Raw genomic sequence first — 27,114 nt, 5'->3', positions numbered from 1 at the left:
TGTCTCTGAGCTGCAGACCGTGCACCGCCATCTCCTTGGGGCAGGCTGTGCTCGCATCATATCAGCCCTCTCCGAGCTTCAACCCTCTTCACAGGATTCTTCTCCAGGACTGTGGCCTGGCCCCATATGGGCTGCAGTACTCAGCCTTCCTCTTCCCCTCCCAGGTCCATCAGAAGGCAAGGGCCTTTGCCAGGCCCTTAGCAGGGAGATAGCCCCATCTGTATGTCAACTGGTTCTTGCTTTGTGTCATCAGGGCCAATGGCAATGAGGAGCTGGCAATTCCTTCCTTCTCGTCTGCCTCTTACTGACTCTTGGAAGATGGGACACAGGCTTAGTTATGACAGGTGCCCTGGCCACCCGTGCTGATGCAGCAACTCATTGGAGGCCAGAGAATCCACCCAGTTTACTGCTCATGGGCCTTCTAAGTCTCATCACTGAGGGCATCTTTCTTGCCTCACCCAGCATCCGCCCCTTTTTTACTCTGTTTGTTTTGTTTGTTTCTTGCCCTGAAAAATCCCACCCCTACCCCAACTGATCCTGCCCGCTTGCTCGTATCCCTCCAGGCAGACTCTAGATGCCCAAGAAGACTCTGGTGTCACTGGATTCCTGGCAAGACCATGCTGTAGGAGGGGTGGCTAGATCTTTCTGTGATGCAGCTACTGATGACCATTATGTGGCCGGTAGCCTCCTTCTTTTGCTAGCTGCAGTGTATATAAAGAAGCCTCTGGAGTTGTTTGGTCACTCTGACGCAGGCCGTGTGGGAGGGGAGGATGAGGGTGTGGGTCTTCGTTTTCATAGACTGGCTTTCCAAACAGGTTTCCTAGCATCTTAGGTGAGTCACGGATTTTTAAAGGGCGACCACAGATTTATGGGTTTAAACTTGTTATGTTCCAGTTCATTAAACACACCCTGCTGATAGCCAAACGTTCCCTTCTTTATACAGTGCAGCCCATCTGGGCCATGCCTGAGTCAGTCCCCATGAGCATTGCTTTGATATCTTTGTGGCCACTGGGTTCTCTAGCACAGAAAGACCTTCCAGGTTCATCTTATTCATCCCTCCTCCTTCCATCCAAGGCTGCCTTTTAGAAGAGTTTCTCTCGCTCCGTAAGCAATTCGGTGTTCAGAGACCAATGTGTGGACTTTAGGAAAACTTGTCGCTGTTCAGTTAAACCTCTGTGTCGAGGCTTTGTCAGTGGACAGAGCTAAGAAATATTTTGATTATTTTTAAGGCGAGATAAGTATAAACAGACACTTTTGGTTAAATTCAGTTCCATACTATGTCTACTTAATCTCAATCATGATCGCTGCACCCCAATACGCAGTAGTAGTCAGTCATTCAATTCCCCATCCTCAGACACACAGCACTAGCTGGCAGGGCCAGTGCCAGCCATGGTTGCTGAAAACAGTGCAGAATTGTGTAATATTTTTACAGTTTTTGGATTGTATTTATATATAGGCAAAACAGCATTTTAAAAAAAATTGGAAATGATTAATAAAAACAATGTTTTTGGTCCTTTTTGCTAGCAGGTTGAAATGACTGGATTTCATAATCACTTGTAAGAGTGGGCAGGTTGTGTTATCCACTGATAATACAGGTCAGCTAGTGTTGTTTTTCTGTCGCTGTTAAGAATTCTTAAAATTTAGTTTTGTACGGCCTGGTATGGTAATACACACCTTTAACCTTAGCAATCAGGCAGAGACAAGTGGATTTCTGAATTCCAGGATGGCCTGGTTTATATAGAATTCAAGGCCAGCCAGAGCTATATACCGAGACTCTATTTCAAACAAGACAAAACAGCAGCAACAATGAAACCACAGGGCTAGAGAGATGGCTCAGAGGTTAAAAGCACTTACTCTTTCAGAGGACCAGAATTTGAAACTTAGCACCGATATTGGATGGCTCACAACCATGTGAAACTCTAGGTACCCAATGCTTTCTTCTGCCTCTGAAGACATCCATGCATCTCTCTCTCCTTCCCTCCTGCATCCCCTCCCTCCTTCTCTCTGACACACACATACATAAAAATAATAAATCTTTTAAAAATAGCTTAATTTGGCAATTACAATGACATGTATGTGTCTCTAAAGCAAATCTACAAACCCAGATGTATTCACTGAAGTCTAGTGTCTGCTCCTGTCTCTTCACCCCTTTTACACCCTCTGACTAATAACATAATCAAAAACAATATAGTTATCTTTGGTTTAAAGGTGTGTGTCACCATCTCCTGGTATTGTTTTTAGTATATATAATTTATATATGAAATATAAATAGGATATCTCATATGTAAAAACACAAAATTACTGGGCATGATAACACATACCTGTAACTTTAGAACTTGGGAGATAGAAGCAGGAGTTCAAGGCCAGCCTCAGCTAAATGAAACTCAGTCTCCAGAAGAAATAAAGCCAAACAAACAAACAAGCTTCATAAGCTCCTGGCTCCATATAAACAAGATATAAATTATCTGGGCATGGTGTCACACACCTGTAATTGCATCCCACTGAGGCAAAGGAGCATGAGTTTTAGACTAGCCTAGGTTATACAGTGACATCCTGTCTTTAAAACATTAAATTAAGGAAAAGTATAAAAGTGAAAAGAATATAAATTGTCTGGGTCTGGAGGCACAGGCATGTTTTCCCAGGCTGACCCAGAGGCTAATACCAGGAGATCACAACTTCAGGGCCTATCCTGTGTGAAAGTCAAAGGTAAAAGGAGGGCTTGGATTGTAGCCCAGGGGTAGAACACTTACTGAGCATGTGTGAGGTACCAGTACACTCCATCAAACCCATATACATACATACCTACATATACACATACATACATGCATACATACATATGTGTATCCACCCATACATACATACATATACATACATAAACATGTTTAGAAATAGATTTGTTTTTTTGTTTTCCTAAACAGGGTTTCTCTGTGTAGCCCTGGCTGTCCTGGAACTTGCTCTGTAGACCAACCTGACCTCGAACTCAGAGATTTGCCCACTTCTGCCTCCCAAGGGCTGGAATTAAAGGTGTGCACCACCACTGCCTGGCCCAGAAATAGATCTTAGACACAGAATGTCTTCTTGTTTCTTATGGCTATGCAGTGTTCTATGGCACCAGAATCCTTCCTTCAACCAGAGCCCTGCAGATTGAAGTTTGAGGCTTATAGGTTGTTGCCACTCTGGTCTGCACCACAATGTTCACCCTAAAACATTTGCTTGTCACTTTCTCACTGCCTGTGGCTGATTCCCGGATAAGGGGTTTTTGGGGTCAAATGATAATTACAGCCCTCATTTTGCTCAGCATGGCCAAGTGCCCCCACTGGGGTTTGTAACATCTTAGCAATCAATGAGTCATACCAGATGTCTCTCTGAGATTGTCTCAGACTCCTGGACTTGTGCCCGTGTGAGGGAACAGTCATGGTGCTGCAGAGAATTGGTGATTTGTATCTGTCTTTTCTCGATTGTGCTGGGGACCATTTTCATATCTGTAGCAGCCCATGTAACACATCTTCTTCTGCTTCCATTTCTATCATCAGCCACATCTTGCTCAACCTCAGAGGAAGTGGCTCAGAGAGCTGGTGACCCGGGTAGAGGAAAGGGTGCTGTGAGAACCCTCAGCTCTGTGTTTCTCAAGATGGCTGCCTCAGTTGTCTGTGATACTGATTAAGCCAACCTCTGGCCCATCCAAGACACGTTACCTTAGTCTACCCAAGCAAAAGGCTGATGTCCTGATGGGAGAGATAGAAAAGTCCCTCACAGAGGGACCAGCCCCTCTTAGCTAGTGTCAAGCTTCTGGGTGGTGACCATTCCACTTGGAGCAGAGTGACATGTTCACTACCCACAACCCTCATGAGCTGGCTTGGTTTTGTTTTTGTTTTTCAAGACACCATTTCTCTGTGTCGCCCTGGCTGTCCTGGAACTCACTCTAGACCAGGCTGGTCTCGAACTCTCAGAGATCTACCTGTCTCTGCCTCCGGAGTGCCGTGATTAAAGGCATGCGCCACCACCCCTCGGACTGAGCTGGAATTTTTCCTCTAGTCTGAGATCTCTGCCACAGTTCAGGACCTGTAGGCTTTCTTCCAGCAGCCTGTCGGGATTCTGGATTAAGGGGGTAACTAGAGGGGCCCTCAGACTAGAGGTGGGTTGAGTGGGGAAAACTCTGCCAGAAAGGTATGACGTGTTCATGAAACTCCCTTGAGACAGTGGGTGGTTAGAGGGTTGTGGTGGGAGACAGCATCCCCAGCAGTGGGGCTCATGTGAGGTCAGAAGTCAGCCTTCCAGTCAGAGAAAGGGGAAGGAGGACAGAGAGTGTGAATAAGCAATTCAAAGGGCGACGAGGCTCTGAAGAGGCAGGAACCCTTCGGCCTGGAGAGCACCCAAGGTCCTATCCCACTGTCCCGGAGGGAGTCCCAGATGAGTGTGCGGCAGCACTGAAACTGAGCGGCACTTTGGGAGGGCCCATCTGGAGCAGAAGAGCGCTGCCTGAGGTGAGTGCGTCCTTAGGGTCTCGGAGCTGGCACCTGCCCGCAGCCAGCTGTAGGTTTGGTTCAGAAGGTGAGGATACTTTAGTTGTCTTTAGGACCCAGTTGACATAAACTGTCTGTGGGCATCAAGGGACGTGTGGCCAGGAGGCTCCTGGAAGGAAGGATAGCAGCCATGGGTCTCGCAGGACATGGATTCACTGCTGGAGGCGGGTGCTGGGCTCCTACAGAAGAGGGATGAGTGAGGCAGGAAGGACAGTGGATGCCACAGCAGCCACTCAGAACCCCCTCCACAACTCAGGAATACCTCAGGACTTACTTAGAACTCTTGAAAGCTCCCCCCAGAGACCCTCTCAGGATGTCCACAAAACCCTCTTGGGACTACTTCAGGGCCCTCTCGGACCTCCTCAGGATCCTCTAGAACTCGAGTGCCTCAGAATCTCTTCCGGATTCTATCAGGATGTCCTCAGGACCCTTCCATATGAATCCCCTCAACTCTCTTAAAGCCTCCTCAAAACCCCTTTAGCTTCCTCAGGGCTCTCTAAGAGTCTGATTCAAGATTCTTCGAGGGTTCTTTAAGCCCTCACCATGTCTCTCAACCATCCTCTGGGAGCTTATTCCGAACAAAGCTTACAACCCCCTGCCCTATGGAAATCCTACCAGTAGAGGACCACGGAACTAGGATGGGCAGAGGCCAGAGCTGCCCACTGCAGAGATGGCCCTGTGCAACAGCTCCACGTGCTGTTTAAGACGGAAGAGAGGCCGTTTAGAAGACGGGGAGGCTGATGTGGGCAAGGCCACTCAGCCACACCAGGGCTGTTGTCATTGTGCCTGGGAATACACTAACTGGTCGCAGGTGGAGGAAGAGGTCCAGCTTCTGGGAGCAGAAGGGGCTTTCAGCATCACCCAGGAAAGGCAGCCAAGGAGCGGCAGAGTCAGAGCCGTCCTGGGGAGAGTGGGAGGGTATGGCTTCATCAGAGAGCCAGGGACTTTACCCGAGGACTGTAGGGCCCTGCGGTCTCAGACAGGACAACTAGAGCATGGCCCCAGTACCTTCCCTGGAACTAAGATGGGTTCTTTCTGTCTTGGCCACATTTTTGTTGAAATGATGGTTATTAAATAATTTAAATAATTAAATTAGTCTGAGTGGAAAACACAAGCCTGTCTGTGTGGCATGGCTGGTACCTAAGAGGGCTGAGTGAATCCAGGCCCAGCCAGGCCCTGCTCTCTCAGCTCCCCACCCCCACGCTTGTCTCAAACCATAGCTTTGTGGAAGGCATTGCATGAGAGGGTGGCCCAGATCTCAGAGGCACTTTTGTTTAGGAAAAGATATACAAAGTGACTGCTGCTTAATCCATCCCCCTCCAGTTGCCTCCCACTCAGAGGAAGCTTTGGCCTCCCTTTCCTCAAAACAAATCTCTTTCTATGGTCTGGGTTCTTGGTGCCTTACCAGGAAGTTGGAGGAGCCTGAGGGGGTTTCTTTGTTCAGGAAGGCCAGGAGAGGCTGGGATGCAATCATCAAGGGGCTATGTAGGGCAAGACTCAGATTGAAGGGACCCTACAACAAAGTTACTGGCCTCGTGGCAACATGCCTTTCAACTGCTTGGCCACCTTTCCTAGATAACTGGAGGACTTTTCCATTCACAAACCGTCTCACAGCTGCACACTCGTTTCTAAACCCATGGAGATTTTCAAATGCACAGAAAAGTGGGGGGGGGGGGGTAAGGCAGAGCTACTAGTGTCCCAGTCGCTCGTCCCCACAGGGCCACTCTGTCACATCTGCTTAGTGAAGACCCCACTCCACCCAGTCTTACTCTACCAGGGACTTTCAGGAGGATCGCAGATCCCGACACTACGTCAGACACTTGAGTGTGTGTCGCTAGCAGACAAGTTTTGTGAGGATTAGTCCCAGGCAAAAGTCTGGGCTGTGTCAAAGGCTGCCTCACAAGGCCTACAGAGGCAGGGACCCAGAGAGTAGCTTTTCCCAGTTTCTGGGGTTGGAGGTAAGAGCCACAGCCTGGTGTTTAACTGTGGTCTTGTGGGGATCACCCTGCAGAGGAGAATAACAGCGGGCGGGTCAGAACCATCCAGGGGATCACTGTGGCTTGGGACTTGCCCAGTAGTCCCAGCGGAGAGTGGGAGAACCGGACTAAAAGGAGTCATGGAGGCCGGGCTGCAGAGGGGTTGCTGAGTCCAAGGGGGGAGGAGGAGTGGAGGGAGCAAGGGTGTGCCCAGGGTACCTCCTGGAGACTCCTGGGATCCACACCAGGATGAATGTCAGGGGCTTCCAAACAGCAGGGAAGATTCTGGTGGGAGTTTACTGAGGAGGTGCAAAGCTTCGGGTCCTGAGATGGTGAGGGCTTCAGTTCGAGCGGAGCTCAAGGGTGTGCAAAGCTTCCGGTCCTGAGATGGTGAGGGGCTTCAGCTCCAGCGGAGCTCAAGGGCATTATCCTCTCTGTCACCTTGTTGTCCTGTGAAGTGGGGATATGACCTGTGGAGGAAAGCGAGGTGGCCTTGCCAGGACTGGTGTTGGAAGGACCTGGTGTGAGAGCAGAATGGGAAGCAAGAGAGGCTGAACCATCCAGGGCCAATGGCTGAGCGGGGTCGGAGACCCTCCGTGTTGTCTTTCTGCTCTGTAGCCACCCCTTGTGGATTCTAGTTAGTAAACCCGTTAGAAGCAGGGTCATGTATTCGCTGGCTCTGGGCCAGCCAGTGGGGGAGGGGGTCATGTATTTGCTGGCTCTGGGCCAGCCAGTGAGGGAGGGGGTCATGTATTCGCTGGCTCTGGGCCAGCCAGTGGGGGAGGGGTGTTCCCAGGAAGATGTTATTTCCAGACCTGGTCTGTGAAGAGGGAAGCGAAAGTGCCAACAGAAAACTGGGAGATAATCACATCCTCTCTGCTAGCCCTACCTTGCACAGCCAGGGTTAAGGACACAGAGGATCCTGCCTTCTAATCCTGTCATCTGTGTGTGGCCACATGGTCACTAGATGATGCATGGCACTTAAGAGGGCCCTGAAGCAAATAGACTGGAGGCGCTGTCTCTGGAAGACCAATGCCGCGCTATCTGTGTAGATCAGTGGCAGCACTGTAGACAAAGACAGGGTCACCCTTGGTGTTCTTTTTGCCTTAGGCACTACTAGGTCAGCCTGGGGAGGTGGATGGAAGGTGAGGCTCTATCCAACTTCTGACTCAGGTTCGAGAGGTGGCCACGGTACCCTGAATCCTCAAGGGGAGGGCGTTGGACTCCAACTGCCTGCAGGCCTGAGCACCTGTCTTAGTTTGGGTTCTTTGCAGTGAAGAGACATTGTGACCACAACAACTCTTATAAAAGGAACCATGTAATTGGGGGCTGGCTTACAGTTTCAGGGGGGTCAGTCCATTATCACCATGATAGGGAACATGGCAGTATGCTTGGTGCTGGGACAGTAGCTGAGAGCTCCTGAACGAGAGAGAGAGAGAGAGAGAGAGAGAGAGAGAGAGAGAGAGAGAGGGGGGGGGGGGGGGGGGGGGGGGGGGGGGGGGGGGAGGCTGGCCTGGTGTGGGCTTAAGCAGTTCAGCATATAAGAAGGTGAGGGCTTCCAAGTCAGGCCCTCGTTGGGGCAGACAGGCCTCAGGGTGGGGCAGGCAGGCCTCAGGGAGGGAGGGCTACCCAGTAGCAGAGGCTGGTATTGCCCAGAGGCACCAGTAAGTCTCCTGCAGCTGTGGTCCTGAGGCTGCCCAGCAGGGACAGTGTGGACATGGCCAGGACCCTGGAGCCTGACCAGCAATGTCCAGGTCTCTGAGACCAGGGATCTAAATCCCCTGAGAAAAGGGCTGGGCGTCCCCATAGGGCAGCCTGGGTAGTAGCTTAGGGTATAAGTGGATTGGTGGGGTGTGGAGACAGGGCTGAGGGCAACTTGTGCCCTGTGCAGGAGAAGATGGCGGCTTACAGCCACGTGTTGGGCATCTTCCCGGGACACGTTACCCTCTAGATCACCAGGCTGCTGCTGAGGAGAAGCTCAGTGGGGAGGGAGGAGAGGCCTTGATGCGGCCGCCCTGCCTATCTATCCGGGAGGTAAGCAAGTCCTGGAGTGGTGCCCTGCTGTGTGAGCCAGTCCACCTAACAGTAGGGAACCAAGCCTCTACCCAGCAGCGCCGTCTTAGATGCTCTAGCCAGAGGCTGAAACTTGGGAGACTGAGGGTGGAAACTCAGTTCAGTACACAGGCAGACAGTTCTCCTGGAAGCACCTTGGCCCCAGGTGGGATTCTGCACACCAGGCTCTTGGGACCAAGGTTAGGGCCTCGGCTGTGCCTGTGGTAACCGTGAAAGAGAGTAGTTGAGAGCAAACTTCCCCTATGGGCAGGGAGCTCAGCCTGACAGACACAGACTAGGGTGTGGGTCCCAAACCTGCTGTCGACTGTGACGCCCTAGTCAGTAGATTTCCTCCTCTGCATCTCCATCCCAACCTCTGGGCGATGGGGAGGGGTGGAACCGAGGCTCTCCCTAGCCCCTTGCCGGTTTTGAAGACAGAAACGCTGTCTGTGATCAGAAGCTGTGGGACTCGTGTGGAAAAGGTCCCCAGACTTTGGGTGGTTGGGACTGGGAAGGTGATCTGAAAGAAATGTGGCCTCGGGAAAGACCCCACGCTCTGAGTGAAGATGTTCGTAGCAAAGAAAGCCTCTCGAGGCCTACAGGTGTAAAGGGATATTCCGGGCTAAGAGAATGAGCCCTGGAAAGGTTTCTAGAGTAGCCTGTCTGGATTTGTCTGTGGGCTGACTGAGTCATGCCTGCCTCTGTCCTATACACATGCTGACTGGATCATCCGTCAGATAGGGATGTGGGACATTACTGTCCAACACATCTTCATGAGCATGGGAGAGAGGGAACATTGCTGCCCTCTGGCCAGGGAACAGGCTATAGGGTGCCATTTCGTGACCACAGATTCTGTGGGGGCCCTGCCGGGTCATGATAAAAAAGGATGAAGTGAGTTGACGAAGAGGAAGCTTCCAAGGGTGGGGTTGAGCAATTGGGTTTAACCATTTCAAGATGTTTCTAGAACAAACGCTTTCTTTGCTGTTTCTCTGTAGGTGTCGTCAGAAGTGGCAGGTACCAGCTTCCCTTCCAGAAATCCCCAGTTTTTTAACCCAGCCTCAGGACTGGGAAAGCAGTGCAGGCAGTGGGGGCGGGGAGCTGCCACCTCTCTGTTGATGTCGTCAATAAGCCCCACAGCCTACTCAGCTTACAGGCAGGCTGCTTGAGACACACAGTCTGCTGTGAGGCTGGCCGTCCTCAGCCCCCCCGCGAGAAACAGGTGTGTGACCTGATGTAGCTGGGGCTTCCTCGTGGGGCAGAACTGGATGGGACTTATCACATTTGGTGAGGCCAGGCTGGAGTCTTTGGAATGAATGAGGCTGGGCTGGGATCTGTCAGATGGGTGAGGCGGGGTGGCGGTGCTTTGTCAGATGAGGGGGACTAGGCTGGGGTTCATGGGGGAAGGTGAGGGTGGGGCTGAGCTGGGGCGTGGGTCTGGCAGTTAGGTGGGGTTTGGCTGGGGTCTGGCAGAGGGGTGAGATTTGGCTGGGGTCTGGCAGATAGGTATAGCCCAGTCCCAACTGTGCTGGGGATGCGGGTTCTCAGGGTAGGCTTCTCGAGGGAGCCCGCAGAAGCGCTCACACTCAGGACCAGTGCACTCTTCTCCATAGGGGTTGAGGTGGGGCGGGGATGTCATGAACAGTAAGTGCACAGTAACTCGGGCTGTTTCTGGGTGTTGGTGCCTTCCTCATCTGAGACTCCCAAGTCTGTTCTGTAGGTGGTGTTTTGCACTTGAAAGCTAGAAAACAACTGTTTGTGCCTTTGAGAGGAGCAGCGAGCTTTCAGCTGCCTGCCTCTGTGAGACCTGGGGCATTTCCGTAGGGGTCCAGGCTCCAGCGCCTGTGGTTTCAGAGCCTCTGCAGGATTCATCTGATAGTGCCTTGTTCCTGCCCCCAGACCTCAGCCAGTGGGTGGGGCTGGGCCTGCCTGATTATGAGCAGACAAGCACTCGGGGGTCTGTGGGTCCCCAACCAGACATCAGGATGGGTAAGGGAGCAGGCTCCGGTGGGCTTAGCTTTCCATCTGCCTCCATAGACTTCTTTCCTGGATGGTCAGTACTGAAGCCATAGGACAGCCTTCTGCCTGTCCTGTGCATAAGGGAGCTTGATCTTGCCCACAAAAGTGAAAGAAAGGGCCTGTGCTGTGCACAGCTGGCTCCCTTTCTCATGCCAGCTCCATAGTTTACCTCGGCTAGGCAGTTACTCGCCTGAAAGCACCGTTTCTCCAACCCGGCAGCCCCTGGCAGCTTCTCCGGACCAAGCTCTGAGCATCCTGACACTGGCTGTGGGAAGGATGCCAAGTGCCTGCTGAGGGCGACCCGCCTGCTGCTCTGAGGCAACTGGGAGTGTCTGACTTCAGTTCCCTGCGCTCTACCAAGGCAAGGCTAGGACTTGCTGGCTGTCACTGGGCTCTGGGATTTTGCAGGGAGGTATCCTGAGGGAGCAGTGTTCCATGAGCTGTGTGTGCACCCTAACTTCTTGGAACTTTTGAATCCCTCTTCCTTAGGGTTCTTAGCAGTGACCCCACATCTCACACTCACAGGTTTCAGGTGGCAGAGAAGCCAGGCTGCCCCTTCCATGCCCAGAGGCAGAGAGTAAGAGTGTGTGGGTGTGGGACTGCATTTTCAGGTGAAGGGGGCTCTGCTGGGAGCCCAGCCGCTGGCAGCATGGAGCCCTTCCCCACAGGCAGCCCAGGACCCAGTCCATCCAGCTCCTGATGCTGCTATTGGACACTGAACACATGCCAGGGATGTGTTCTGCTGGAGGCACCCCAGGTTGCGTCTGGGTGAGTGTCTCCAGGAATGCAAGGCAGACAGGAAGGGCCATCTAGTCATCTGTGCTGGGGGGGAGGGGGGCTCTGGGGACTTCCTCAGAGCTCAGCCCGGCTCAGGGTCCCTCCAGGATCTTCAGAAACCTGGGTTGTATGAAAAAATCCAACCAAACAGAAGCTAACAGAAAGAGCAGAGCAGGGCCCACGAAACTGTGATTGCTGGCATTCAGCCCGTTCTGATCGGGCAGGTATAGAATCTAAACACAAAATATGATGGCAGAATATCCAGCTCGGCTGGAGTCTGTGCCTGACTTCTCTAATGGACTGTGTGCCTGCAAGTTCCCTGGAGACCAAAGAGGAAATGAGCCCTGCCTCGATCTAGCGTGCATTAACCTCCCTGTCTGCAATCCCAGGTCTGAGTGCTTGTCCATTTCCGTTGTGGGGAAGGTTGATGATGCCTTCCATGTCTCCAAGGCAGATAGTCAGCTAGGGCCTGACTCTCCCTGGAGAATACAGTTCCTCGGGCCTGACTCTCCCTGGAGAATACAGTTCCTCCTCTCCTGTCGTCTTCCCCTGTAGAAAATCCTAAACTTATGACTCACCCAATCCTGCAGCCCTTCCTGGCCTTGGTACCCAGCAAGGAACAAGGGAGTGGGCCAGGCATCCAGTGTGCCTGGGCTCAGCACTTGCTGGCACTTCCTTGAGTTAGTTTCCTCCCATTGCCGTGCCACCTGCCTCGCCCTAGGTGTTAGACCACTGCCCAAGCTACCTAGGTGGGGCTTGATGGGATTGGTAACTCCCCTGGGCCTCACTGTAGAGAGGAGACAGGGCAGTAAAGGGCCAGAGCGGACAATGGAGGGTGGCGTTGGGGATGTTCCCGACAATGGCAATGGCCTAGGCCTCTGGTCACGTCCAGGTCCTGGAGGTACAGGGCTATGACCTCTGGGAACTGTGTACCTCTGAGGTCAAGGTGGACACCCCGATCTCAGACCATGAGCCTGGAATGGGTCCTTGGGATGATACAGGACTGGTGGTGGTTTGCCTCAGAAGTTTCCACAGCTTTCCAGGGGTGATCTCGGTTCTGTGTACCCTCTATTGTCATGTGCTTCAGAGGCAGACCAGACAGAGTGGGTGCTGATTGTATCTGTGAATCAAGTGTAGGTGTCTTCTCACAGTCAGAGCCCAGCCTGGGGATCCTTGTACCCATAGGTGGGGCTGCTCTGACTCCTCCCTGCTGAGAGCTGCTTGCTGAAGGAGGCTGGTGGGCATTGAGCTCTAGAGAGTTGGAGCTTCCTGGATAGGACCTGTGGACCCTCCTCCTACCTCCTCTCCCCTGCAACAGGCTGGCCCAAGGAGAGGAGGGCCAGGGAGATGGGAGGAGTCTTCTGTCTCTGGCTTTGGACTGGTCACTGCAACATTAGGTCTTCCTCCATCTCTGGAGACTTTGGTCTCCCTGCCTGTCCAGTGAGAAAAGGTTAGGCCTTGAGGGTGACTTTGAGATTTCTACAGTTTCTATGGTTTCTTTGGAAAGGGGACTTTCACAGTGTGGTGCCTGCTTGCTCCCAGAATTCCTGCACAGAGGTGGGCAGACCCTGGGACAGGGGCAGGGCCTTATCCTGGGGCTCCTCCTTCTACCTACCCTCACTGACTTCCTGACTCTCCTGCAGCTCCAGGACCATGAATGCAACTTGCAACAGCGACAACCTGTGGCCTAATGCGCTCTACTACGTCTTTGGCGTCTACTTGGTCTTGCTGCTGGTGCTGGGCCTGCTGCTCAACGGCCTGGCGCTCTGGGTGTTCTGCTGTCGCATGCGCCAGTGGACGGAGACCCGCGTCTACATGACCAACCTGGCTGTGGCTGACCTCTGCCTGCTCTGTTCCCTGCCATTCGTGCTACACTCCCTGAAACACACTTCAGATACACCAGTCTGCCAGCTCTCACAGGGCATCTACCTGGCCAACAGATACATGAGCATTAGCTTGGTCACTGTCATTGCCGTGGACCGCTACGTGGCAGTGCGGCATCCCATACGCGCCCGTGAGCTGCGGTCCCCAAGGAAGGCTGCCGCAGTGTGTCTGGCCCTCTGGGTGGTGGTGCTCTCTTCCCTGGTAGTGCGCTGGCACCTGGGGCTGCAGGAGGGTGGCTTCTGCTTCAGGAACTATGGCCGGCACGGTTTCAGCACTATTGCCTTCTCACTGCTGGGCTTCTACCTGCCCCTGGCCATCGTGGTCTTCTGCTCTTTGCAGGTTGTGACCGCGCTGGGGCAGAGGCCGGCCACTGATGTGGTGCAGGTAGAGGTCACCCGCAGGGCCACCCACATGATCTGGGCCAACTTGGCAGTGTTTATCATCTGCTTCCTGCCACTGCATGTGGTCCTGACAGTGAAGTTCTCCCTGGGTCTGAGCACCTGTGCTGCCCACTTCACCTTTAGCCGTGCCCTGTCCATCACAGGCAAGCTCTCAGATGCCAACTGCTGCCTGGATGCCATCTGTTACTACTACATGGCCAAGGAGTTCCAGGATGCATCCATGTCAGCCCTGTCCTCCAGTACTCCCCACAAGAGCCAAGATTCTCAGAGCTTGACCCTCACCTAGAAGCAAGCATGCGCCATGGACCAGAGGAACCTGTGATATTATCAAGGAGCCCCCAAATCATCCTGAACCTGACGTGGGTTTTGAACACTCTAGGAAGCTCAGGCGGCCTAGAGAGATTGTATCTGCTCCCCTGAAGAGACCAGAGGACTGAGACTAAAGACCAACTTGAAGGACCCTGGAACCTGCCACCTTGGACCTAGAACCCCCGAGGCACCAGAATGGGGCCTTGATGGCCAGCCACTGGGTTTAGAACAGAGCTCTCCCCTGGACACACCTGACAGGGCCCTCGGTGTCACCCAGATGCAAGTGGTGAGATGTTAAGAAGAAACAAAGAGCTCAAAGAGCCAGGAGATCTCTTCTGAGAGGACCGTCTAATGGCTGCCTCCTCTAGAGACCTCCAGACTTCATGCTTCCTGTAGGGGTAGGCAGGAGGGCAGTGGCTGTGGTCTAGAAGGTTGTCCTCTATGGCACATGGCTGTCAGTGTTGCTCAGGCTCCGTATTTGGGGGGTTCCAGTTCAGGAGACTTCTTGGTCATAAAGCAATGCTCAACATAGTAGCACGCTGCTGTTGAAGCCCTGAGCCTCTTGGTGATGTTTCCATTTTATAGTAGGCCTGTTGATCATAGGGTCAAAGGCTGTGGTGGTAGTCTGCTGGAGTTTGTTGTTAGGAAGATTGACATTTGGCCTGGTACCTGCACTCTCTGGGGATGTGGCCTGTAAGGATCGGCTTCAAAGCCAGCTCAGGGGCTGGAGAGATGGCTCAGAAGTTAAGAGCACCAGCTGTTCTTCCAGAGGTCCTGAGTTCAATTCCTAGCAACCACATGGTGGCTCACAACCATCTATAATGAGATCTGGCGCCCTCTCCTGGTATGCAGGCAGAACACTATATTCATAAATAAACCTTAAAAACTAGCAAATTAACAAACAAACCAAAGCCAGCTCAGAGCCAGAGCACATTTGGAGGTGTTCATAGTTCTGGCCTTTCTCCCTTTGAGCTTTATCTTTTGTCTTGATCCAAATGCTGCAGCCAGAGCCCCACCAACTGGGAGTTCCTCTCCAGACTCCAGACTCCCACTTCATCCTGCTCTTATTGGTACCTCTTTTGTATGACCTTTTCTGCAGAAACCAAACGTCTGTTTGCCCTCCAGACACCAAAGAAAAAATTCTACCCAAATCCAGACAAGTGAACCAGTTTTCTGGAGTCACTTACCAAAGCTTGGTGACTCCATCACTGAGAAGCCTCACTCAGTGTGGGTGACAACTCACAAAAACAGCACCACTAGATGACCAATCCCTAGGAAATGTCCACCTCGTATAGACCTGGATACCCGCTCCAGACAAGATGCAGATGGGGGTCAGGGGGAGTGGTGGCTGGAACCTCAGGGCTGCTGACCCTCATGTCCCTGTAAAAGGGAATGCTAACAGCTTCAGGACCAACATCAGTCTGTTTTCCACAGTAATTTTGCTAATTTCATTGCCACGACTGTGGGCCAAGGTCTTCAGTGAATCATAGCAGCAGTGTTCTTGCTCATGGCTGATGATCATGCTAAGCTAGAGGAAATGGCTTTCCTACCACACTTGACCGCTCTTCCTTCAGCTCCCCTTTCCACACTCTGCAATATTCTCCGAACCTTTGCCTTGGAAGGTATGATGTATCCATATATATCTATATATAAATATATAATATACATGTGTGTGACTGTGATTCTTTTCTGAGTATTATGCCTCTAGACTATAAGAACAGACACTTTCTCTAAATGGCCTGACCACAGTAGAAGAAACAAAGGCTCAGGAGAGAAAGAAATAGATCATTTGGGCCCCCCCCCCCAGCATCTCCTAGTGTGTAGCAGTAGGCTCCCTGCCCACAACACCAGCAGAGCACCTACCTTTATGAAGATAGCCCTCTACCTTCCTCATCCTCTTTGTAACCACAGTTTTTAGGACATCCCATGCTCCCATAGGCTAGACTTGATCAACTGTCAGGATGCTGAAGAAATGAATGGGAAGTGAAGGACAGTATCTTCACACAGAAGCTTCAAAGTTAGCATGCTAAAAAAAATATGAAGCGGCAGTGAGAAGCCTCATCTGGTGGAGGTGCTTTCAATCAAGTCTGACATTCTGAGTTCACACCCTGGAACCAGCACAACCACAAGTTGTGCTGTGGCCCCACACATACGATAGATAGATAGATAGATAGATAGATAGATAGATAGATAGATAGATAGATAGATAGATAGATAACAGATAAAAATAGCATAGTAGGAAACCCTGTAGGCAAAGAGGAAGATTGAACCCCATACCTACCACTACTGACCAAGGCCAGCTAGAACTGGTGAGAGCCATTGGAGTGGGTGCTGGGACACTCGAGAGCATCTGAATATGACCTCTGACTTGTTAAAAACTGCATGTGACAGAGCATTCGTGAGAAAGCTTATGCTACACAAATAACTTCCCCAAAGCACTCTGTGTGTACTGGTTGGTTTTGTTTTGTTTTGTCAAGATAAGCTAGAGTCATTTGAAAATAAGGAACTGCAATAGAGAAAATGTTTCTGTAGGACTGGCCTGTAGGCAACCCTGTTTTCTTAATGATTAAGTGATGTGGGTTCTATTCATAATAGCCAGAAACTGGAAACAACCTAGATATCCCTAAACAGAAGGATCAATAAAGAAAATGTGGTTCTTTTAAACAATGGAGTAAAAGCACTCATCCATTTAAAAAAAAATACATCATGAAATTCACAAATAATAGATAAAACTAGAGAAAAATCATCCTAAGTGAGATATCCCAAACCTGGAAAGTCAAAATTGGTATTTGCTTATCTGTGGGTATTAGCTGTTAAGTCAATGATCAAGCTACAGCCTGTAGAACTACAGAGAGTGGGTATAGAGTAGGGGTCAACAGCTAGATCCATTGAGAAGAGAAACAGACTAGTTATGAATGGACAGAGGTACTGGAATGGGAGAATCAAGTGGGGAGGGGGATAAGAGGAGGATAAGGGAAAGAATGTGGAGAGAGACAGCTAAAACTCAGGGCAATTTGAGAGCAGTATTGAAACCTAATACAGTAGAAGCTCCCTAAAATATATACAAAATATGAAGGTGATTTAAATTAAATCACCAAATAATGGGGAAGACAGAGTCCCAACAGGCCATCTCTTGTCTCTAAATAAAGTTTCCAGGGCAGGGATTGGGTTACATCTAATTGAGTTGTTGGCCAAAGGGGTGCCATGGGACTCCCCGAACAACCCAGGCTATTGCCAGGACTGTAAGTTGCTCTCCACTAACTGACAGCAAGGCCTCAATACCTACAGAACTCATTGAACATGGAGAAGTTGAGTTGCTGTCTACAGAGGCATCCACCCCTACGTCTGGCATCTTTGGTAGGGGAAGATACTCTGCACACCACCAAAAGAGAAACACAAACCCCAAGTCAGCCACAACCTTTTGATCTACAATGGTGTCCTGTAGTGTGCAGAGATACGCTAGGGCAATGGTGGCACAAAGCTTGTGGGAGTCACCAACCAATATCTGATTTGGCATAAGGCCCACTCCACGAGATGGAACCCATACCTTTCATTGCTTGGGTGACCAATAACCAGAGACTAGATAGCCTGGGGTATGTATTTGTCCAGGTTAAAACCAAATACTAATGTTCTAACAACAACAACAAGACAGCAATACAATGACTTCTAATGATATTCTGCTATGCTTACAGAGCAGTACCTTGCTCAGCCATTAACAGAGAATCTTTCTTCTGCAGCAAATGGGAACCAATACAGAGACCCACAAACAGACATTATGCAGAGAGTGAAAGACCTTGAAACACTCAGTCCTAAATGGGATGTCTCTATCAAATCTCTCTTCTTAGGACTCAGAGAATCCTGAGGAAAAAAAGAGGCAGGAAGAGTGTAAAAGTCAGAGGGGATGGAGGATACCAAGAAAGCAAGGCCCTCTAAATCAGCATGATCAAATGAATAAGAATTCACAGAGACCGAGGCAGCATGCATGGGGCTTGTGTGTGTATACACAGGTCCTTTGTGTATCTATTACGGCTTTCAGTTTAGTGTTTTTATGGGATTCCTGAGTGTGCAAACGAGTGGATCTCAGAGTCTTGTGCATTCTCTTAGGCTCTTTTCCTTCTGTTTGTCTTGTCCAACTCTGAGGTGACAGTTTCTGTTTTATCTGATTATATTTTATTTTGTTATATTTTATTGTCCCTTTGAAGCCTGTTCACTCTCTAATGAGAGACAGAAAGGGGTTAGCTCTGGATAGGAGGGCGGTGAGAAGGAACAGGGGTGGGGGTATTTATTTTCAATAAAAGGAAAAAATGGCCTGTAGGCAAGCCTGTTTTCTTAATGAATGATTGATGCAGAGGGCCTGGCGCGCTATATATAGTGCTACCCCTGAGCAGGTGGTTCTGGGGTATAGAAGAAAGCAAGCCAAGCAAGCCGTGGAGAGCAGGCCACTGACTTTCCTCAGAGTATGGCCTGAGGGCTATGAGATGAAATGCACCTTCTCCCCAGAAGGGTTTTGATTGTGGTGTTTTATTACAGCAATAGAAACCCCAGCGGGGACTCGATGCAAATGACCCCAAAAGCCCATGTGTGCCATCTCTGTTTGAGTTCCCCAACTTCCTCTGTGTACCAGCCTGTTTTGCGTCTTTTGGAAGTGGATCATTTCTGAATAAATTCTCTTGCTCTGCTTGCTGCTATCCACATGTCTCTGTCCAACTCCTTGTTTGGGAGACCTGGAACCCCTTCAGAAATGCTGTTGAACTCAGTAACATTTTGGCAAGCCATCCAAGGGGCAAGTCTTATGTGTCTAACCTCTTTGAATATGTTATTCATCCTAGAGGTATCTGAGAGGAGCTACCCCAACTGTGGGTATGGGTTGAGGAATTACATGCTACACCTGAAGACTCCCGTGACAGGATACTGTCATTGTGAGCCGCGGTTATGCGCCAGGACGCTGTGAAACCACAGCAGCTTCCTGCTAAGAGTCGTAACTTGAAAGGAGCCTAAAATGGCTACCATTCTCTCTCTCCTCTACTTTGAGGAGACAAAAAGGACAAAAACGAAGGTGCGTTTGAACCCTCACTCTCTAACAATAAATTTGAACCCTCACTCTCTAACAGTAAGACCTTGACTGCTTGGAGCCTAAACCAGCCGCTAGTCAAGCGACCACAGCCTAACTCCTAACGAAGAAGGCTGACCCCCTCATACTGAATGGCTTGTCTCTGGAGGGGCAAACAGCATCACAAATGTACCTATCCAAGAAGATACTGAGTTGCCCTCTTCTGAGCAATTTGCATATAATCTCCACACAATGCCCAAGAGGCAAGGCCAAGTCACTTTCTTAACTGCTGTAAAGGGACCCAGTTCCTCCTGGGGTTAGGTGGTAATTATCTCTTGAGAATTTCCTCATTGTGATGGACTCCCTGGTGTCCCTCCTTCACTGCAATTCATGTGTCAGTTCTGCTTTTAGTAAAAAACCTTTGTTCCTTGGGCTCCTCCTTTTCAGAATATTTTGGCAGCCTCCTGGGGGGGGGGGAAGCTCACCCCTTGCCTTGATTCTTTAGACACTAATGTTTGTGGTGGCCAACTCAGCTGTTCACATGTAATTGTAGACCTGTGTCTGGGTCTTCAGCGGTGTGGAAGCTTCTGCACTGTGACTCTGGCCCGCTATCACCCACCAAGGTATTAGCTAAAAAGTTACTTTGACTCCCTGTGGAAAGTTTTTCTTCTTCTTTACAATTCACAGATCCTGAGTGCTTTGGCAGAACCTGAAGCAGGTCAAGCCATTGTAGTCTGTAAGGCCAAGGACTACTTTTTTTTTCCTTCTAAAAGTTCTCTCACCCGAAATTTGCGGAACAGGGTCAATGGCATCCAGCTAGAGCAGTGGCTGTCAACCTGCCCAATGCTGTGACCCTTTAGTACAGTTCCTCATGTTGTGGTGACCCCCAGCCATAAAATTATTTCTATTGTTACTTCACAACTACAATTTTGCTACTGTTATGAATCGTGATGTAAATATCTATGTTTTCTGATGGTCTTAGGTGACCCCCGTGAAAGGGTTGTTCAATCCCCAAAGGGATTTCAACCCACAAATTGAGAACCACCTCTCTAGAGTGAGGTGGTTTTGAGGACCCATTCATTTCTCTCTCCTGTTGGTCCTTTCCTCACCCCGGCACTTGCCCCACCCTTCAGAACAGAAGGGAGCAGAATGGCGGAGGTGTCTGAGCCTGCTGTCTCCTTCCCAGCCAAACTGGTTGACTTCTGGCTTCACCAGGGTTTAATTTCTCCAGGATAGCGAGAGTCCCTCCCCTCACCGCAGCTATGTGGACAAGTACACTTTGTGATTGTTCCTTTGAGGTTGATCCAGCCTGATCAACTAGAAGGTTTGACACTGGAGTGAAATTGGGTTTTACCTCCTTGACGGAGTGTCGGCATTCAGTTTTGCATGGGTTCATACTAAAACCTCTTATCTGAAACTTCCCCATCAAGGAAACAAATGCCAAAGCAATTCTCAGTAGCTAGGCCTCTTGGTTATCCAAGTTTTCTCACAGCCAACTTTCCAGAGGCCTTAAACCCTTCAGGAAGAACTCAGATAAGATTCAAACTCTTCAAACAAAAGGTCGTGATCACAAAAGTTAAAGGTTGCAAAGGTAACAGTTGCGGAAAGGTAAGAGTCTTAAAAGGTAACAGTCACAAAAGGTAACAGTCATGAAAGATAACAGTACCAAAAAGTAACTGTCACAAAAGGTAACACAGTAGCAAAAGGTAACAGCCATAAAAGATAACAGTAGTAAAAGATAACAGTCACAAAAGGTAATCCAAAACCCAGGTGCTAACTCTGGAATTCAAGCCAGCTTCAATGCTCTGTAGGCTCTCCAGCTACAGGGGAAGGCCCTTTTCTCCTTGGGGGATACCCAGGAAGAAGACATGCCCTCTGAGTTAGTGTGCACAGATCAACCCACTGCTGTAAGGGATTCAGGGTCTGCGCTCATCATCTGGTAAGACCCATGTTGGTCTCATGATTGCCATCTCCTCCACAGGCACTAGAACCAAAATAACACATCCCATTGTCTTTTTTTGCAATTCACATGGAAGGAATGTACAGGTCAGAGGAGGGGGAGAGAGGGGCAAGAAGGCAGGGCCTAATCTTGGACCAGACTGTGTGGGAACACAGCAGAGGGCAGGGACCTTTTGCACATCACATCTGCATTCTGTTATATGCTAAGGCACATATACAGTGCAGTATATCCTTAGAACTGCTCTGTTTGAGCCTCAGACTCTCAAGTTATTTTCCCTTGTAACAAATTGATTCTTTATATCCACTCTTAGACCAAGAATGCTACTAGCCTAATGTCTCATTAAGCTATAACTGGGTCTTGCAATTAGACCTCTTTTTCTCATAATTTCAAAAGACTGTAAGACTCCCATGTCCAAACCTTCATGGCCTTGTCACAGAGATGTCATGTCCTGTGGGAGGGATTTTATGTCTCACCAGATTCTCTTACATCAGCTCCTTTCCCAGAGGACGAGCGTCACAATCCATCCAGCTACACTTCCACTTAGCAGCTCTGATCCCACATACCCTCCCAGACTTCTCCCTCTCCTCCTCCTCCCCAACCTCCTCTCCGTCTGTTCTTTACTAAACTCAGGTCCTGGACTATTCTGGACAATCCATCTGACTTCTTCACTGCCAAGATAGGGCTTCTGTATTCTGCACCTCTGCGGATGGCCTTGGATAAGCCTAAACATGATAGGGAACAACATTACTTTCATCTGGATACTGGAGCTATTGTTTCCACCCTGGCAACTCTGGTTCATCCTTTTACTCCCCATTCTCTTTGCTGTTGTTTCTGGAAAGCCAGAACTAGCCCAGATGAACCCCCTTGTACTGTACATGACAGACACATCTTCTCATTCATCCCTTTCTGCTACTGCCTTGTTGCCCCACCCATTCCCAAGTAGAGATACCATCTCTAAATTTCAGGTCAATTTTTTAAAACCCCATAGGCTCTTGTGACATTCCTATTGTCAAGTTCCCTGTCCCATGGTGGCCAAGAGGTACCTGGAGCCTCAAGTGTCTTTCCTATAGTGTCTACCGTAGACGCCTACCTGACAAGTGACACTGAAGTATGGGGCCTACATTCCTGGACATTACTGCCACAATTTCTGACAAGTTCCTGTCACAATTACTTTTTTTTTTTTTTTTTGAGACAGTTTCTCTGTGTAGCCTTGACTATCCTGGAACTCACTCTGTAGATCAGGCTAGCCTTGAACTCAAGAGATCCACCTGCCTCTGCCCCCCTGAGTACTGAGATTAAAGGTGTGCACCACCATTGCTCGGCCAACAATTACTCTTAAGGGCTCTAACAGTTTTCCTCAAAGACACCCAACAGTAAATGAAGCTGTGTGGTTCTAACCCATCTTATATTATAGTGTGAAATCCGTTAATGCTCTGGGATAGATACCTTCCTTCTGTGCTGGTCAGCTTGGGAGGAGATACTCGAGTTAAAGGATTGCCTTCATCGGATTGACCTGGGATTATGTCTGTGGGACATTTTTCACATTGCTAGTTATGTGGAAAGGCCCAACCCGCTGTGGACAGTGACTCTCCTGGGCAACTGAGCAAAACATGGGGAGTGGGTCAGTGAAACAGTGTTCTTCCACGGCTTCTGCTTCAGTTCCTTCAGGTTTTTGTCATGGTGTCCACCAGTGCAAGACAGCAGAAACTAGGGTGTCTTCCAGCGCCCCCTGAGTCACAGTGCTAGCTGTTGAGGATGCTTTGTGTTCTCAGCCAGCTAGACTTTCAGTTCCTATTTGCTTTCAAATGGCGGGACCTGTAGCGTGTTTCTAATTGGTCCTAATAATAAAAACATGGATTCAGATACAGGGGTAAATGCTGAAAGATCAGAGGAGCAGAGCAGCTAACCACTAGTTCTTCTCTCTACTGAATTCTCAGACTTCAGGGATGATCCTGGCCATACAAATCCTCAAACTGAACGTCTTGAGCTCCTGTCTCCTCCCTCCTTATATTCCTCTCTCTGCTCAGCCGTATCCCTTTCTGCATCCATCTCACTAGTCCTGGGATTAAGGATGTGTGATTTTAATTCCAAGTACTAGGATTAAAGATGTGAGCCACCACTGCCTGGCTCTGATTCTCCTTTAGACTGGATTGATCTTGTGTTGTCCAGGATGGCCTTGAACTCACAGATCCATCTGCCTCTACCTCCCAAGTGCTGGGATTAAAGGTGTGTGCCACCACTGTGGCCTGGCCTCTATGGCTAACTAGTGACTAGCTCTGCACTCTGATCATCAGGCAAGCTTTATTTGTTAAAGCACAAACAAATTATCACCACAGGGACCCCCTCCATCCAGAACACTGAACAGTTTGTCTGGTCTGTCTCACCTTAGAGCTTTGGGCATTACCCACCTTTTTAGATTTTCTCCCCACTTTTTTGGATAGACCCTAGTCGAGGCCCTGTCTTCCCTTCAGTGTCCTCCTGGAAGTAACCCCCTTCAGTACATAACCACTTATTAAATCTGCAGACCAGACAAATCCATGTCAAAGGTATCTGCATCATGGAAAAGCTACCCCAATGCAGGACTCAGGAAGGTTGCATTCCTAGAACTCTGCATGTAGCCTCTTGGCAGCAAGGCTGCCCAGCCACGTCAGTGGTTCTGTGACCCCAGGGAGTGGTCCTGGTGACATTTGCTGCCCCTTTCCCAGCCATGTGAAGTTTACTTCCTGGTGTTTCGGCTTGGAGACTGTCATACAGCATTAACCCCCTGCTTCTTGTAACATGACGTGCCTGCTGCTGCGGCTTCCCCATGGTGATGATGGATAGGGCCCTGGGCTGCTGGCGGAATCAGAGTCTCCCTTCCAAAGCTGATGCTGTAAAGGTACTTTATTATAGCAACAGGAAAGTTACTGAGACCCTGGCTTCTGCTTGGTTAACCTTCCAGCATGTTTGGTACCTTCGGATTATAGGCCAGTAAGCTCTATTTAGGATTGTCGCAGGGATACCGACTACTATCTACACTGACACTGTGCCCCTCAATTGAGGACCTCTTGACCCCTGGAATGATGTCACAGGTGACCTTCAACCTCCTGTGATAGTGATAACTATCCAGTGCTTTCTCAAATATGCAGCCCAGTCTCTTCGTGCCTTATGATCCTAGGATTCTCTATCAGGAAGGCAGCATCCAGGTCTCCTAGCACCCCAGTCAGTTCCAGATGGAAAGAGATCTTTACTCTTTGATAATTTGACCCTGTCGATCTGTCGGGGGGGGGGGGGGGGGGCGGGGCGGGATGTAGAGATAAAAAAGCCAAAACCAAAACGTGACCCCTCCCCCTCAGTGCCTCATTCTCTAAAGATCAGATCCTGATTGCCTGGAGTCTGACCCAGTGGCTTGTGACACCTTAAAGGATTAGTTCTCTCCTTCTAAGGGCCCCTGTGCCTTACCTCAGTTTCTGTCCTAAGAAGACAGTGAGCTGCGCAGAGCAGCGGACACCGGGGCGCGCAGACGCGGCAGATGCGGGATAGTCCAAGCATGAAACAGTGAAGCCCACAGTGAGAGCAGATTACCACACTACAACTAAATCAAGTAGGTTTTTGGGGCCTGGCCTACAGAGTGGTAGACCTTTTATTGGCGAGGTCCACGGGCGAACGGTTAGTCTGGTCCTGTCCCTGAAGACCACCCTGAGTGGGGAGAGTGTTCTTGGCCCGCGGTGGGATGCAGGAAACGGAGCAGGGGCATTCCCCGACCCCCTTGACCCCCCCCCCTCCGGTTAGCCTGCGAGGGCTGGTACCCTCTGCTGGGGCTGCTCCTCCTCTGCTGCGACCTAAAGCAATGGCGTGAGCCTGTTGCTCGGCACGCGGGAGAACAGGCTTGAGGCTGGCCAGGGCAATGTAACACAGTCCTTTGTGAGGCGTTCACCAGAGAAGTCTGCTTGGACACAGGTTTAAGCCAATAGAAAGTCTTTATTAGCTGGTTGGTGACCACACTGGGTGGTGGTGATCCCAGGGTAGCACCAGCCTTTCTCAGGATGAACTTTCAAACATAAGAATCATGTTCTGGGCTGACATACTGCAGTTGACAAGAACAGTTAGCCAGAAGCAGAACTACAGACGCCAAAGTGCTAGATCAGTTCATTTAGAGGCCTTCCCCAAACTGTGGACTTTGATGGGTTAGGCCTCTGTTTTAGTTTTGGCAGGCAGTGCTGTCTACATGCTGAGTTCTGTGTCCTGGATGGTACTTCCATCATGGAGTCAGTTGTGCTAAGGATTGGGGGCCTCTTACATTCCCCACTAGTCTTAGGAAATGAGTCAATTCATGGACTCATCCTGCTCTGAAGAGGTGTAGTTGGTCCTAAGGACTGTCTATTTACTGAACTGATAAATATTTGGCCATATAGTTTAAAATGCAGGGCCCCACCCTTAGTCCAATCAGAATGAGAAGTAAAGGCCCAGCCAGTGCTAATAGCACAGTAGCTAGTCAAGGGGACCAAGAGAACAGAGACTGGTGTTTTCATCTCTTTATCTTTTGGTGGTTTCCCAATCTAATTACCCCTGCTCAGTTAGCATGGGAACAGCAGGTTTCTCCCACCGCCATGCATAGCTTCCTTTATCTCACGAGAAGTCAGTCTAAGCCTTGTCAGTTTTGTAGGATCATTTCTGCAAGGAAATCTAATTGTTACAATTCAGAAATGGAAATTTTTAATACCTCCAGGTCCTTGATCATCTGGTCTGCTTAGTTTGGAAAGCATCAGAAGAGGCACGTTTAGTCAAATCATTGGAACATGCCCACCAAGTAGTCTCCGGGGCTCTGTAATATAGCTGTTATCTAGATGAACTAACTATTCCAGAATGAACTACTACCCAGATGAACTAACTAACTATGAACTAACTATGGCCATCAGGCAGAATAGCAGGCATCAGAATAAGGGGAAGGGCCTAGGTTAAAGGCTTTGGATACTGGAAAAGTTTCAGCCCCTTATGAGTCCTCTAGTGTTGATTGGTCTGCCCCCAGTCATGTGGGTTTGTCAGTCAATGGGCTGGCTGGTTAGTTCCTTCCTATCCCTATGTCGTACAGGGCTGCTGTCTAGAATAACCAGCAATCCTAATCAATTTCTGGTTAGAAATGATTGGGCTCCTTATCAAGAGTGGAAAATGAACACGGGGAACCCTCAGCTTCCTGGACATCAGGAGGTGACTCTGGCCCTGGGTGTATTTAGGATACAAAGGTCTAGGGATGGGGTTGGGAGGGGTGAAGTTTCTAGTACCTCTCTCCCCATGGTCCCTGTCTGTGGCATAGAGTCTGATTCCCCAGGTTTTCTCTGTTCCCAAAGGCCAGAATATTTTTTAAGGAATTTTCCAAAAAGCTTCAGTTTCATAACCCTATTTTTTACAATAGAAACTCCCGTGTTTCTGGCAAGTAGGGGCCCAGCCACAGGAATTGTGAACTCTGTATTCCTATCAGAAAAGATAAACTCCCAAGGCTTTCCTTCCTCCAGTACAACCAGACATTTAAAGTAGGTATCAGTGAGCCAAGTGGTATAGGAGGTTCTTCTGTCTATGTGTTGCTTTCATTGATTAAATAAAGAAACTGCCTTGGCCTTTTGATAGGGCAGCACTTAGGTAGGTGGGGAACACAGAACTGGATTCTGGGAAGAAGGACAGTGTGGCACACACCATGGAGCTCCTCCCTGAGACTGACACCGGTTAGAATCTTTCCCGGTAAGCCACGACCTCGTGGTGTTACACAGATTGGTAGAAATGGGTTAGATCAGGATGTGAGAGCTGGCCAAGAAGAGGCTAGATATAATGGGCTAGGCAGTAATTTAATTAATACAATTTCTGTGTGCTTATTTCAGGGGTTAAGCTAGCTGGGTGGCGATACACGGGCCACTTCTTGTACAACAGCCAAGGTCAAGATTAATACAAGGTATGTTAATCCCACCAGAAGAGAAAAAGACCACCACCATGATTTTAAGCCAAATTGGAAGCAAACTTGATTCTACTGGGGTGCACCCAACAGCCAGCCAGTGGCTGCCTCCTACTTCAGGTAAAGAGAGCAGCCTCTAGTCCATCTCTGGGCCCCTTTTATGGAGTAAAAGCACAAGCAGCTGCAGAGCAGGTTTACAGAAGAGAGAGGATGGGGCAATAAGGGAACACAGAAAAGTCTCCA

The 27,114-nt window shown here is 49.7% G+C and overlaps 1 protein-coding gene across 4 annotated transcripts in view; it reads left to right on the top strand.

Annotated features, from left to right (window-relative positions):
* Nucleotides 1–16,510, top strand: part of Gpr35 (G protein-coupled receptor 35) — a 26,850-nt gene extending 10,340 nt beyond the window's left edge. For 2 of the 4 annotated variants that reach the window (XM_050126022.1, XM_050126023.1), the window contains exon 2: nucleotides 12,988–16,510. In XM_050126022.1, coding sequence (XP_049981979.1) covers nucleotides 12,998–13,915 — 918 coding nt within the window. In that variant the 5' untranslated portion in view covers nucleotides 12,988–12,997 and the 3' untranslated portion in view covers nucleotides 13,916–16,510. Of the gene's footprint in view, nucleotides 1–789; nucleotides 4,485–9,546; nucleotides 9,771–12,987 lie in introns of those variants that run through there. The other 2 variants (XM_050126021.1, XM_050126020.1) reach the window with 2 other exon arrangements.
* Nucleotides 16,511–27,114: the final 10,604 nt, after the last annotated feature.

Source organism: Alexandromys fortis, unplaced genomic scaffold (assembly GCF_014885135.2).
Source record: "Alexandromys fortis isolate MF-2015 unplaced genomic scaffold, M_Fortis_MF-2015_v1.1 scaffold_254, whole genome shotgun sequence".
In the NCBI taxonomy this organism is placed as follows: Eukaryota; Metazoa; Chordata; class Mammalia; order Rodentia; family Cricetidae; genus Alexandromys; species Alexandromys fortis.
This window is presented reverse-complemented; position numbering and strand designations above follow the sequence as displayed.